Source organism: Thunnus maccoyii, chromosome 10 (assembly GCF_910596095.1).
Source record: "Thunnus maccoyii chromosome 10, fThuMac1.1, whole genome shotgun sequence".
Taxonomy (NCBI): Eukaryota; Metazoa; Chordata; class Actinopteri; order Scombriformes; family Scombridae; genus Thunnus; species Thunnus maccoyii.
Window position 1 is genome coordinate 3,905,668 of NC_056542.1, and position 13,426 is coordinate 3,919,093.

The 13,426-nt window shown below is 38.5% G+C and overlaps 2 protein-coding genes across 4 annotated transcripts; one reads left to right on the top strand and one right to left on the bottom strand.

Moving 5' to 3' along the window:
• Positions 1-2,744: 2,744 nt before the first annotated feature.
• Positions 2,745-6,489, bottom strand: mettl6 (methyltransferase 6, methylcytidine). The gene is made up of 5 exons (XM_042425164.1): positions 5,871-6,489; positions 4,709-4,843; positions 4,388-4,558; positions 4,037-4,178; positions 2,745-3,646 (listed from the first exon to the last, which is right to left on the bottom strand). Exons 1-5 carry the CDS (start codon positions 6,183-6,185, stop codon positions 3,492-3,494), a joined length of 918 nt encoding a protein of 305 aa, XP_042281098.1. The 5' UTR covers positions 6,186-6,489; the 3' UTR covers positions 2,745-3,491.
• Positions 6,490-6,621: 132 nt separating this feature from the next.
• On the top strand, positions 6,622-13,336 carry eaf1 (ELL associated factor 1). 3 transcript variants are annotated; one of them, XM_042425166.1, is made up of 7 exons: positions 6,622-6,896; positions 9,045-9,139; positions 10,065-10,201; positions 10,949-11,121; positions 11,336-11,560; positions 12,537-12,597; positions 12,817-13,336. In XM_042425166.1, the coding sequence occupies exons 1-6, from the start codon at positions 6,794-6,796 to the stop codon at positions 12,584-12,586; spliced, it is 783 nt and encodes a 260-aa protein (XP_042281100.1). In that variant the 5' UTR covers positions 6,622-6,793; the 3' UTR covers positions 12,587-12,597; positions 12,817-13,336. The 3 variants fall into 3 exon arrangements, 2 of the variants coding, with proteins under 2 accessions (XP_042281100.1, XP_042281099.1); XR_006098602.1 differs by having other exon boundaries at positions 6,623-6,896; positions 12,537-12,862; positions 12,953-13,336; XM_042425165.1 differs by having other exon boundaries at positions 6,623-6,896; positions 12,537-13,336.
• Positions 13,337-13,426: the final 90 nt, after the last annotated feature.

The following is a 13,426-nucleotide window of genomic DNA, read 5'->3' on the forward strand; positions in this document are numbered from 1 at the left end:
CACACAGATGAGATCTTTGTTTACAACCCTTTATTAGGACCAAGATCTTTTGCTTTTTGTCTTTCCAAATTGATTTTCTTCACATTTTCTCCTGCATACTGAATGTAAGCTTTTATTCACATGTGAAAACCTACAAGGTACTAACACAAGACGGTTTACCAAATGCACAGTCTAATAAAACCCAACACATGTTGTTAGATTAGATTCTATTGTAAGGCACCTTAATGTTTTGTAATGGTTTGCTGTGACTTTACATGTTGGGTTTTGTGTTGCTTTTTTAAATAACGGACAGCCAGCAAATGTTCAAGTTTAGAAAACATGACAAATCGACAGCTGAGGCGAGAGATTACTTCACCATATTAGCTGATGTTTACAAGGTAAAATAGACTAATCTACATGTTTAAAATGTTGTTTAGATGTGTTGAGAAGCAACTTGAGGTTTTCACACCTTTTTTGTGCTTTTCGGCAGAACTTTCTTCAGTAAGCAGACATCAGCAGAGATAACAAGCAGAGCCAATGAATAAGGCATAATTAAAGAAAACATTTTAAAACATAGCATATAAATTAAATAATGCAATTTCTTTAAAAAGTTACATAAAGAAATGTTTCTTCTGAGAGACCAGGTGGGCATCAGTTGGTAACAAACTCTCTGAACAGGAAGTCATATTTAGAGCATGTTCCGAGTCTTCACAGCTTCACACCACAGCGACGTCATTTAACAGCAGCCTGTACACTGTGTTAGCCTTCAGAGGGTTAAATATAAAAGGTTTAGAACGTTTCCAAGGTGATCAACCTTATATTCTTGTCAAATAATCTGCGTCACACTGCTAATGGCTGATTGTGGCGATATTGTTGTAATTTTTACTTTCATTCACCGTCATTTCAAAGTTTTTCTTGTGAATTTTTCTTCCAATAAATAAAATCTAACTTTATGCCAGTAGAGTTTGTGAAAAGCTCACAAAGCTACAACAGTAAAACTTTATATTAACATTCAAAGAAATTGTTGAATCCAGCTGATATTTCCTCCAGTTTGTCAGTTACAGCTGATATTTATTATTGATATTTGGATCCATGAGTAATGCGATCCCAGACATACAGTATATTATAAACATTATGAGAAGAGGAAGGATTTTATGGATTTGAATGAGTCAGTCATCAACTGAGAACACAGAGTTACCAAATACAAAATCATTCATAAAACAGACATCAATGCATAAATCAGTACTGTAAGTATATCAGACAGATGGAGACAGAAACATCTCCATCCACAAACCACAAGGAAGCAACTAACATGGTTACTAGACTGTGTGGGTGCTGGTTTCTGATCAGCTCTCCTGTAAGCTTCTGTTTTTCCCCCAAAGACTGTACAGTAAGTTAATGAATCATCACCATGAGTCAGATAGTGACACTTACAGCAGGACGTTTAGAAACCTGTGAGTCACTTTGGTTGCTACTGAATCACATTGAGGTTTATGTTCTGGCTCCTTTACGCTCTAACTGACCAACTGCACCCTCTACTGGACAACTTGTGTAACATCATCCCAGAAAAAAAGACATTTAGACTAAAAACACTGATCTCTTAATTAGAAAAGATTTTATAAATACATCTGGGAAATACTGTCAGCTGATAATTAAATTAATAAACCAACATCCGGTCAAGGTCTGCTTGTATTAGACGTCATATCGATGTTGATTTTAAGTGTCTTTTTTGTCGGGATGCAACTAACAATTATTTTCGTCATTGTTAAATCTGATGATTATTTTCTCATCAAGTATTTTGTCTATAAAATGTCAGAAAATAGTCAATATGACCGTTATAATTTCCCAGAGTCGAAGGTGAAGTCTTCAGATTGTCTTGTTTTGGACGACCAACAGTCTAAACCCCGAAAATATTCAGTTTTTCATCATGTGTGACAAAGAAAAACCATTAAATGATCACATTTGAGAAGCTGAAACAAGCACATTCTTTGGTATTTTTGCTTAAAAGAATGACTAAAATGAGAAATTGATTATTAAAATGTTTGCTGACTGATTTTTCTGTCGATCAACTAACAGATTAATCGTTGCAGAACTACTTTTTTGTTGCAGACCACGTGGAAGTCAGACATGAGGACCAGAGTTTTGTTACAGTAAACAATCACATAAAGACAAATGTCTAAATAATATCTATTTAAAAAGGAACAATATGCATATATGTGACTTTTGTTTTAAGGTTTGTTAAGTAATCTGATGGATGTTGAGACATTTGAAACATTATCAGGATGGGAGAGTGAGTGTGAGCATCTTTTCTGAGCAATTTAGAGCAAGTGTGAAATGACAGTTGTATGTAGGGAGGAATGTAGGGAGGCTGAGATGGTGGAAAACATTCAAATGAATTAAGACAAAATGAAAACTACTCACCACATCCAAGAATCATCACATTAGGTTGTATTCAGACCAAATCAGGCGGTGCGGTGTTCAGCTGCAGGGTCGAGTGGAGGTGTGTGTGTGGGGGGGGTGTGGGTGTGTTTATTTGTGCTCTAGAACGTAACTGCTGTGAAACAATCAGAAAATAACATTTTATTGATCTGATTCACCGGCTTTCTCGCTACCAGCGTTCCCTCTCTTCATTCGCTCTCTAGCTCGCTCGACCACAGCTGCTCTCTCTCTTTCTCTCGTCTTTTTTACAATGAGTCGAGAAGCCGACAGCAAAGTCTAACTTTACTTTTAACGTTATCATATGAAGAGAAATGTCCTTCCCTCATGGCAGAGTTTACTACTCTGATCAGTCTGATCAGTCTGATGTCCAGCTGTGATTGGCCACCGCAGCCTTCAGCCGCTGTGACATCAGGTTGCGTTTCAAGTTGACTCTGGATCAACTTTCCGGCTGCCGTCCGGTGCAGCGTCGCAGCGGCCAAAACAGCCGCAGACAAAACGCACTATGGGAGGCCTGACGTTTACGCTGCACTGCCTGATTTGGTGTGAATATGGCCTTGACTTGACATGAAGGGAAATAAGGGGTGCAGGAAGCCATTAAAATACCTGTTTGTTCACAGGAGAAAGAAGTTGAAGGCTGAGAAGCTAATAAACTCTTCTCATGGTGATGCTAAAGGTTGATCAAAGTGACAAAGTGAAATAGAGTTTAAATTGATCTAAAGCACCGAATACTGTCATCTTTTATCCAGCTCAGGGTGTTGCTGAACAACTATGTTCTTGTCGTGCTTCACATCAATACAATTCCATATATTTCCACCTGAAAGATTCCCAGTATAAGCACTGTCTTCATCTGCTGGTGAAGAAGTAGCTCCAATGTGTCTGTGAGTCTTCCTCAAGGGAAAAAGAAGCATTCATATCCAGCAGTGTTTAGGCCACAAGCTGCCTCCTATAAACCAGTTCCCCCCAAAGAATATAATAATCTTTTAGCCATCCAATTTGAACCAGCGTATCAGTCTTATGTTTCTCCACACCTCTGGAGATTTACTCGGTGACCGACACAGGCCAACCAAGCAACATCAGGAGCTCTGTGATTGGGCAGGTTTGGTAAATTTGCTCTGCAGGAACACCCTGGGAACACAAAGCCCCTCCTTTTTGTTGACCGTCTCTCTCAGGACGTAGTCGTTAGCGACCGATTGGAGGCCCGTCTCCTCAAACAGCTCAGCCAGCAACTCTAGAAGCAGACGAAAAGAGCAGGTGTGACAATATTATATGAATAATCCTCAACACAAAGATGCCTATTGGTTAGTATTGGATAACAGACTCCTGTTAGGGAATCTCTGTGCCAAAATTCTCTGGTTCCAGCTTCTTAAATGTGGATATTTTCTGGTTTCTTTAGTCCTCTATGATAGTAAATAGAAGATCATTTGGTTGTGGACTGTTGGTCGGGACAATATAAGACATGTTAGGTTACATCTTGGGCTTTAGGAAACACTGATCCACGCTTTTCACCATTTCTGACGTTTTATAGACCAAAGATCTACAGTATCTATCTCTCTGTTAATCCAATGGTCTCAATGACAGAAACAAACATAAATCAACGTTTCTACAGTAATTTACTGACCTTTAGAGAAGAAGTAGGACCTGGTGCCATCTTGCCGGACGTAGAAATTCTCCCCCAGTTTGCTGCCAGCTTTAAATCGGAGCATGGCGTGGTCGTACAGGCCGTAGTCCCTGAACAGAACGATGCCTCCAGGCTTCAGCACCTTAAAGCCACATGTACGTCACATAATGCCATTAGAATGAGCTTACATCAGGGCCACCAAAAACAGAATTGGAAGATATCATCAGGTACATGCTGTAAGTTACTGTCTCCCGCTGGTAAGTTACTACAATCAAGAACTTTTTCCATGCTTTTCCAAACATTTAGTGAACGCTGCACTGAGTCTTTCCACCTGGCTGTCTCTGTTCTCACCCTGCTGATGTTCTGCAAAGCCAGCTTCATCTTGTCAGGATGGATGGCCGACAGGACGAAGATGAGAGTGACGACGTCCACGCTGCCCTCCGGCACGTTCTCTGTCAGATCATCTTTAGTTAAATCACACTGGAAGGCACAGCAGCGCTCGGGGCAGTACAGAGGGTTTTGCTGTCAACAGAAAGAGAATGACAATAAAGTAGTTTTATGTGTGAATGTAAAGCAGTTTGTCACTAGAAAAGAGCCTGGAGCTCAGTTGACCTACAAAAGTAAAAAGAGATAAAGATGATTGACAGGTCATTTGGTGGATAGATGTCTTACCTTGACAAATTCAACCGCTCGTGGTGAGAAGTCACAGGCATAAGCAAAGATGTTGAGGTCATCCTCCAGCAGAGGGAAGATGCAGTTCCCCACACCGCATCCGGCCTCCAGCAGCACCAGCCTCTGGGACTCAAACTGCAAAAAGACACAAATATCAGCTCATTATCTGACCCTGTACAGGTCCAAATGATGAAGCTACATTTAATAAGGAAGTTCAAATATTCAGTTCAAATATTTCACAATGTCTCTTATGGGAAACTTGTTTTGCAAACTGTGTTTTGATGAGAAGTCACAATGGTGAGTATAAGCTGCAGATGTAAAGAACTATACTGTTGATTGATGGATTATCTACATGAAAAATGTATCAGCAGACCCAAATGATTTGTAAAAGGTCTCAATTTATGTTCTATCAAACTTTAATTTTGAAGATACGCAAAATCTCATTAAAATGACATGTTTTTGTGTTTGGTGAGATGTTCTCCTGAACATGAAAAGACCTAAACTTTGAGGCTATTTTAAACCACAAGCAGTAATGATGGTTATTCAACTCACTATCTAACCAGATCTAACAATAATGTCACCAGAAGTGGAGTTTAATGGGACATAATTCAATTTTCTTGTGATGTAACATTCCTCTATTTGTCCTTCACATGCATATTTTGTTAACATCTCCCTCCGCTCAATAATGTGTTTTTCTTCTTGTTCCTACTGTTGAATGTTTGAGCTTCGCTGTGTATGTGCAGAGTTTGACACTAGAAGGCTGTTTTCACATTCATCTGCTGAAAGTGGAAAGTTTCTCTGATCTCATTGAAATCCAATTTTAGGGGGCAGGCGTACGAGCATGATTTGTGACATCACAAATAGTTTGGAGCCAATCCTGGTCCAATATTCAACTTATACAAGTGTGATGCGGAAACTTGAAGCCTCTAGTGCACAAACACTGAGAATGGACTTTACAGTGAAGAAGGAGACATCTGGTGTCCAGCAGGAAAACTTCTAAAATTAAATATATTTACATATTTATATAATCTGGAATTTTTAATGCGATAGAGGAAGTAGATGTCATTTTAAGGATTTTAGAGTAGAAAGTCGAATATTTTCTATACATCTTAAACATGTCTGTAGGAGATCTTTAAGGCTGCTACTCTACTCTTTGGCTCACCTCTCTGCATGCTTTCAGCTCTTCAAATTCTCTGGTGGTCCAGTGTCTGTCCTTGAAGAAATTCGTCGTGTTTCTTTTGTAAAACAGGTCCCAGTTTTTCTGAGCTTCTTTCTCCAACTTCATCTGCTTGAAGTCGGACACCAGAGTCCGCTCATCGCCGAGTCTGTGCAGCTCCTCCTGGGTTAAAACTCTGGCGGTGGAGGTCGTGGTCTGTCCGGGGACACATGGAGACACTTCGTCCTTCGACCCCGTTTCTTCTTCACAAGATGTTATATTATTATCAGCAGGGGAACCTTCATTTTTCAGCAGTGCCATGCTGCTTATTTTGGATATGTCGGGGTTTAATGTCTTCCCGTTTCTGTCGGTAACGTTATTAACCGTTAAGTTATAGGTGAGCAAATACTTTCACAAAGTTTACAACAACTTCAGTTACTCAGATGATAAATAACGCTAAAACTAACTCAATGTTTAAAAAACCATGCGCCTAGCAACATCTTAAAACATTTGACGTCCATCTTGTCCGTTAATAAAATCCTTCCGGTTTGGATTTAACGGTTACAACCCGTTTCTTAGCGTGTCACGTCAATATTTTTAATGCTCGTTATCTACTGAATAAAAGTATAGTGCATATTAAATAAATAATTTTATATCACATTTATTAATTATGAGGTCTTTTATTGTTTTTTTAAGAGATGACCTGTTTTCGGCGGTGATATTTGACAGCCGGACGAAACGCGGAAGAGGAGCGGCCCGATGACGTCACGACGGATGTTTTGCTAATGGTTAGCCAGTCGGCTAACTTTGTCTTATAGTTGAGTTCTTATTCTAATCTCCGTGGATTTGTCAAATAAAAACATCGGCTCTGCGGAATATTTTAAGTAAATGTAAATTCTGGGTTAAAAACAAACAACAGAAACGGAGACATGAACGGGAGTACGAATCCGCTGCTGGACAAAGAGGAGCATGTTTTGAAGCTCGGAGAAAGCTTTGAGAAGAGGCCAAAATCTTCCTTTCACACCATCAGATGTAAGTGTGAAAAACAACCGCGTTATGTGGTTTAAAAAAAGACTTTTGTTAAAGTGTTAAATTAACTGTTGTGTGGGATTAGTCAGCTCACATGGACGGGGAGGATGCCTCTTACACAACCCAGCCAGTAACGTGGATGAGTAAATAAAGTCATTTGCATAGACAAATATTGTTACACCTGCTTTATGTGTAAATAAAACTCAAGTTATAGACAAGTGGGAGTATTACAACTTTTTGTCAAAGATATTTTTATTGAATACTTTATTATATATTGAATACTATTATTCAAATACTGTACAGCTTTGAGGTACTTGTACTTTACTTGTGTGTTTCTGTGTGATGCTACTTTATAGTTACACTCCACTACATTTCAGAGGGAAATATTGTACTTTCTACTCCACTACATTTATTTGACAGCTTAAGTTACTTTTCAGATGAAGATTTGACACAATGGATAATATAACAAGCTTTTAAAATACAACACATTGTTAAAGATGAAACCAGTGGTTTCCAACCTTTTTGTCTTTTGACGTCTTACAAAAAGCAGTGTGTAGTCGGGGTCACATTTCACATGTCTATGAGTTGTTAACAGCTCCACCAAATAGTGATTTTCCCCTCTAAACTTCTCACATGCTTTCATTTCAATAAATGTTCAAATGATCCAATATTTCAGCAAAAATCAAAGATTAGAGAAAAAGTCCAAAAACTGAAAACAGATTTGTGTATCAGAACTTTGTTTTTTCTTCTTTCCTCTCCCATTAATCATCTCACGACCCCTCAGATTTATCTGCTGACCCTTTGGAGGGGCCCAACCCCTAGGTTGGGAACCACTGGACTAAACTAGCTAACTTTATATAAAGTAGTGTAAACTAGCTCCACCTCCAGCAGCTACAACAGTAACATGCTGCTCTAACACTGATGCTTCACTATTAATAATCTAATGATGTCATATATAATAATATATCAGTCAGAGGGACCAAACCACTACTTTTACTGCAATACTTTAACTACATCAAGCTCATAATACTTATGTACTTTTATTTAAATAAAGGATCTGAATACTTCTTTCACCACTGTTACTGAGCATTTTGGTTCATATACAGATGACAATGAGTCAGTTATTGCTCAGTTTAACAATTATAGATCCAAAGGAAGTGTTATATAGACATCAACTTGACATTACATCAGTACAAAGTAAAAAATGGCTAAAAAAAAAAAGAGAAAGGAAAAAGTGAAACATTATGACATCCAATTCAACTGAGAAGGAAATAAGGTGAGAAAAGGCAAAAAGCTGTTTTTTTTTTTGTTTTGTTTGTTGTTGTTTTTTGGTGTAATGAGGTTATAAGAAAGAAAAAGATTCATTGTTGATGCAGATGAGCTGAGAATGAGGATGACATGTAAAGGATCTGATTCCAGATTAGTGGCAATGACCTTTAGAGATCAAAGACTGAACAAAATTATGGCTTAAGGTTACTTTTTGTATTTTTATCAGTATGTATTTAATTAATATTAATACCAAATTTATATGAAGGAGAACAAAGCCGACTTACTTGTAAGTTAAGGAGACATATTGTTTTCTGATATTTGAATGCCAGTCCTGCCTGTTACAGTTTAAAAGTTTGCTGATTGTGCACTTTAAGCAGGATACTGTGGTCATGTTCATGTTTTTCTCGAGAGAAAGAGGCAGGAATCAGGCTAGTTGTTTTTGTTGGAAGTAGAATAATGATTCATTGTTCTAGCTTTGTTCTTTTTATGTGAGGTGTTGTATAAGAAAAAGCTCGATGCACTAAAAACTGAAAACGTCTTAGTATTTATTTAAACCATATCTGTAAGAAAAAGAGCAAGCAACGTGTTTAGCATGTTGCTCCATCTGCTTGTCAATCAGGTGAACAGACTGGTTTTAAGATGTGTAATGATCACATGATTTGACACACCTGTGAACTGTTCTCCTGATCAACATGCGAGCCTGATAAAACAAAAGTAAAACATGTTGCTCACTCTTCCATGTACAGAAAATATTTAAATAAACACCAAGAAACTTTAGGTTGCTCCAGAGCTGAGGTTTTAGTGTGTTGCAAGACATTTCTTGACATCTGATTTTTGTATATTCCTTACAGTTTATCTCTACCCAATGTCCTTATTTTACAGATGACTTCAAACCAGCATCCATCGACACGAGCTGTGAGGGAGAACTACAAGTTGGGAAAGGAGATGAAGTTACCATAACGTTACCTCACATTCCAGTAAGACTGTCCGCTCCCTTTTATTGATCCTTAAATAGATCAAGTCTTTGAGCAGAGAATCTTTTCTTCATAACTCACTAATACTCACATAATTCACTAATATTGCAAACTACTGTATGTTACCAGCAAATCCTTCCTAAACAATGTGATTCTTTTTTGGATAAAGATTATGAATTTATAGTTTTGTGAGGCTGCTGTTTGGCAACAATCTCCATGTTTTGGGTGTTAAAATATTCAACTGTCTGCAGGTTGATTTTCTTAGCAAAATGAAACAAATTCATGAATAAAACATGAAGAATGATTTTTAAACCCTCAACTAGGAACATGATAACAGTACAGCATTGATTTAAAAAAAATTGATTTTCTCAGCAAACTGAAATAAAATATGCACCAATCATACCTCCACTATAACTGCTTCAGACAGATAACAGGAAACATAAATATTTAGTTGTCCATTATTTTCCTTGTTTGTGTTCAAGACATTTTTACATTTCTCCTTCAGTTCCCCTAAAATTGTCGATGGAAAAAGTGTTTTTCAGACAAGTTTTTGGAAACAATGTTGTTTACCAGTCTCAGACAAACTCACTGACATTTAAATTAGAATCAGAATCAACTTTATTGTCTAAATATGTTGACACATACAAGGAATGTGGGTTTTCAGTTGCCAAGAACAAATGTAAGAAACTCATACAGACATATAAACAAACATAAGCAGACAAACACAAGTTTACAGGCAAGATGTATGGAAATAATAGAACTGAAGCAACTGATTTGATAACATTCTGCAATGAAAATAAAAGACACACACACACACATACCTGCAGGTGAGTGTCAAGATAACTTTGTACTGCAACACCCGGTAAAGCAAACATAGACCTACAATGAAAAGCCTGCATACATATTTAGATATGTTGTTGTCATCCAGGGCTCCACGCCTCCCATGACAGTATTCAAAGGAAACAAGCGGCCGTACCAGAAGGACTGCGTGCTCATCATTAACCACGACACCGGAGAATTCGTACTGGAGAAGCTGAGCAGCAGCATCCAGGTCAAGAAAACCAGGTGAGAGGTCACAAGTCTGAGAACTTCTCACCAGTGGAAACATTGACTCTGAGCTTCTGTTAAGATAAATTCATGTAAAACCACTTTTAACTTGCAGGTTTGTGTTGGAAATCTTTTTTTTTTTTTTTTGTCTGACTCATTTCTCACCAGCAAAAACATATTTTTGATGTCAAGCCAATGAAAACACAAACTGTATATGTAGTTATTCCACCAAAATTCCATTTGCAGCCATTAAACACTCAGAAATGTGTATTTATTATCTGTTTATTTTGTTTAGATTTTTTTCATCCACTATAATTCACAAGCATTCAGTCTTTTGAGGCCTCGAAACAGCAACTCTTTGGCTCCACCCGGTGGATGTTGATCATCACTACAACAACATCAGCATCTCAAAACGATGTCCAAAAACTAAATGTATTTTTGTGGAAAAAAGGATTTTCCAGCAGCAAAAACAGTTTATTTTTATTGATATGTCCAGCCAAAAAGAAACAGGTTTACATGAGCAATTTAATACTTACAGAAACAGCGTCTTGCAGTGACATATGTATACATATTCCAGTATTTTACACATTGATCATATCGTCGTCTTCATGTAAAGGTCAATTTCTCCATACAGTTTACTTAATTAATAATTGTAGTCTCATCATCCCTTGTTGGAAAATTAGCCTGCAGTCATTTCTGTGCAGGAAGAACAGTTGAAGTCATGACGGAGTAAAATTTGGAGCATCTGCTGTGTTTGTGTTTTAGGGCGGAGGGCAGCAGTAAGATCCAGGCCCGGATCGAGCAGCAGTCGGTCCGGTCCAGCCAACCCAGCTCTCAGTTCCGGGCCCCCACGAAGCCGGGGGTCGGGGTAAAGACCTCCCCGTCTCCTTCTAAGGATAATCCTTCCCCGGAGCCGCAGCTGGACGACATCAAGAGAGGTGAGGAGGTCCGGCTGCAGCTGTAGCCTGAGATTGAACAGGCTAATTTAATATCTAACATAATTATAACACATGGAACATAGAGTATTACTTTTATACTGCATTTATGTTGGGTTTTCACAAGTATTTGGACCAATGGATTAATAGAAATGGAAGATAAAACTGTAAATCTGTGGATGTGATGCTGACCTCTGCTGCTCCCTGCTGTCGGCAGAGCTGCGAGCAGAGGTGGAGGTGATAGAGCAGATGAGCAGCAGCGGCAGCAGCAGCTCCTCTGACTCGGCCAGCGCCTCGGGGAGCGGCGACGACAGCAGCAGCAGCGACGGAGAGCACGACGCCCCCCCACGACCGCTCAGCCAGACCTCCCCCAACCGCCACCCCATGGCCAACGGAGGAGCCGACCGGCAGCAGGGCAACAACCAGCTCATGAACACACTCCGTTAGTATCTCCTGGTTATACTTTGTCATGTAATCCTGTTCAGGGGTTGCAGGAGAGTTGAGTTTATCCCGGAAATTAAATATTTTATTGAGAGATTCTTTCATTACCAATAAGCAGGCAAACTTTGCTTATAAGTCACTTTCAAAGCAGTGTGCTTTACAGGAGTGAGACAAGAGAAAGAAACAGAGAAAACACTGTGACGACAACAACATAATCCTCTTTAGAGTTCAGCTTTGACCTTGAAGCTCTGTAGATCTGGTGCTCTTCTAGTGTTCAGAGGACTAAACTATCCGTTGTAAAAATCCGCCACAATTTACAAACCGACCTCGACCACCTTACTATAGATGTTCACCTGGTTTTCCTGTGCAGTGAGGGATGATAACCAGCATTTCAGGTACATTCACTTTCTGTTTTTACCTTCAAGTAAAGCTATAAAAATGTCTGATCATCTGACTGCTTGTTAGTTGCCCCGTTGGATCTCTCTTTACCGTGGTTCTAGATCTCAGCAGTCACATTACTGATATAATGTTAATCACAACCGATGGAAACGACGGGCACAGCTGTGAAAATAAAACCCAGGCAAACGATAAATTTCCTTAAATATTTGTCTAAAATTTATACATATCAGAATCAAGAAAATGTAGGCAAAATCACATCTGTGTTCCTCTCATAACATCAGACAGAACCCATCATATGTGTTAAACAAGAGCTCCACTAACTCATTTAGTTTTTAGTCTTAATGAGCTCTTAATTATTATTTTCTATCACAGCACAAAAATCATCATCATTACATGATTCCACTATAGATAAACATTAATATTGAATTGTCATATAAACCTCTCATGCACATAAACCTCTGTTAGCTTGTCTCTGAAGCACAGTATATCAGCTGGGGATCTATATCTGACTTTTTATAGCATGAAACTCATCACTAAACTACGTTCTAACCCGTTTTTTCTTCTTCTGGCGTTCACAGGAAACGACCTTCAGCTCAGCGAGTCGGGCAGTGACAGTGACGACGACTGAACTTCCTGTTGGTCAGTCTCTCTCTCTCTCTCTCTCTCTCTCTCTCTACACTCCTCCTCCCTTCAGCCTGGTTCACTTGTTCCTTTGCTGTGATCGCTGACCCCAGCTGTATATCTTTTGGTTTGACTGTATTTTTTCATTTTTATTTTGTAGTATTATATCCTTAAAGCTGGCCAGCCTGGAACTTTTAAGAGTGTATTTTTATTAGATGTATATTTTGTTTTGTATAGCAAAACTTTAGAAGAAGAAGAAGAAGAAGAAACTTTTACTTGAGAGGTATGGAAGAATATATATTAGAGTGCACATACATATTTTCTGTACTTAGAGCAGCTAGTTTTATCTACTTGTATCATCTCTTGTCTTTAGGAGACAAGGAAGAGATTTGTTTCGCCCTTCTTCTCCGCTCGTCTCTTCGTTTATCAGAGAAGGTCGTGGGAAGCCTCTCCTTATCGTTGTCACGTTTTTTTATCAGTTTGCTGAGAACATATAAAAAGTACAGAATTGCAAAGATAGTCTGCAACAAATCAAATTAAAAAAAAAACACAACAGTTTGTTTATCTAGTATCCGTTGAGATTATGATGCTCCGCGCCGTCCTAATCTCAACTGTAGTTTCTTAGTGATAGTTTTAAACTCTTTGCTGGTCTTTTTAGAAATTCATCTTAATAAGGTCTCAAGCTTCTGTCAGATGACCTTCATTAAGGGATAAGGCCGGTGCTATTCTATATGTTTCCTTATTGTCAACAAAACCCATGAAAAGATCAAAACCAACAACGTGTCACACCCACAACCACTGGTTCCTACTGAAGATCTTTAAAAACATAATCATAAGTAAATGGTTT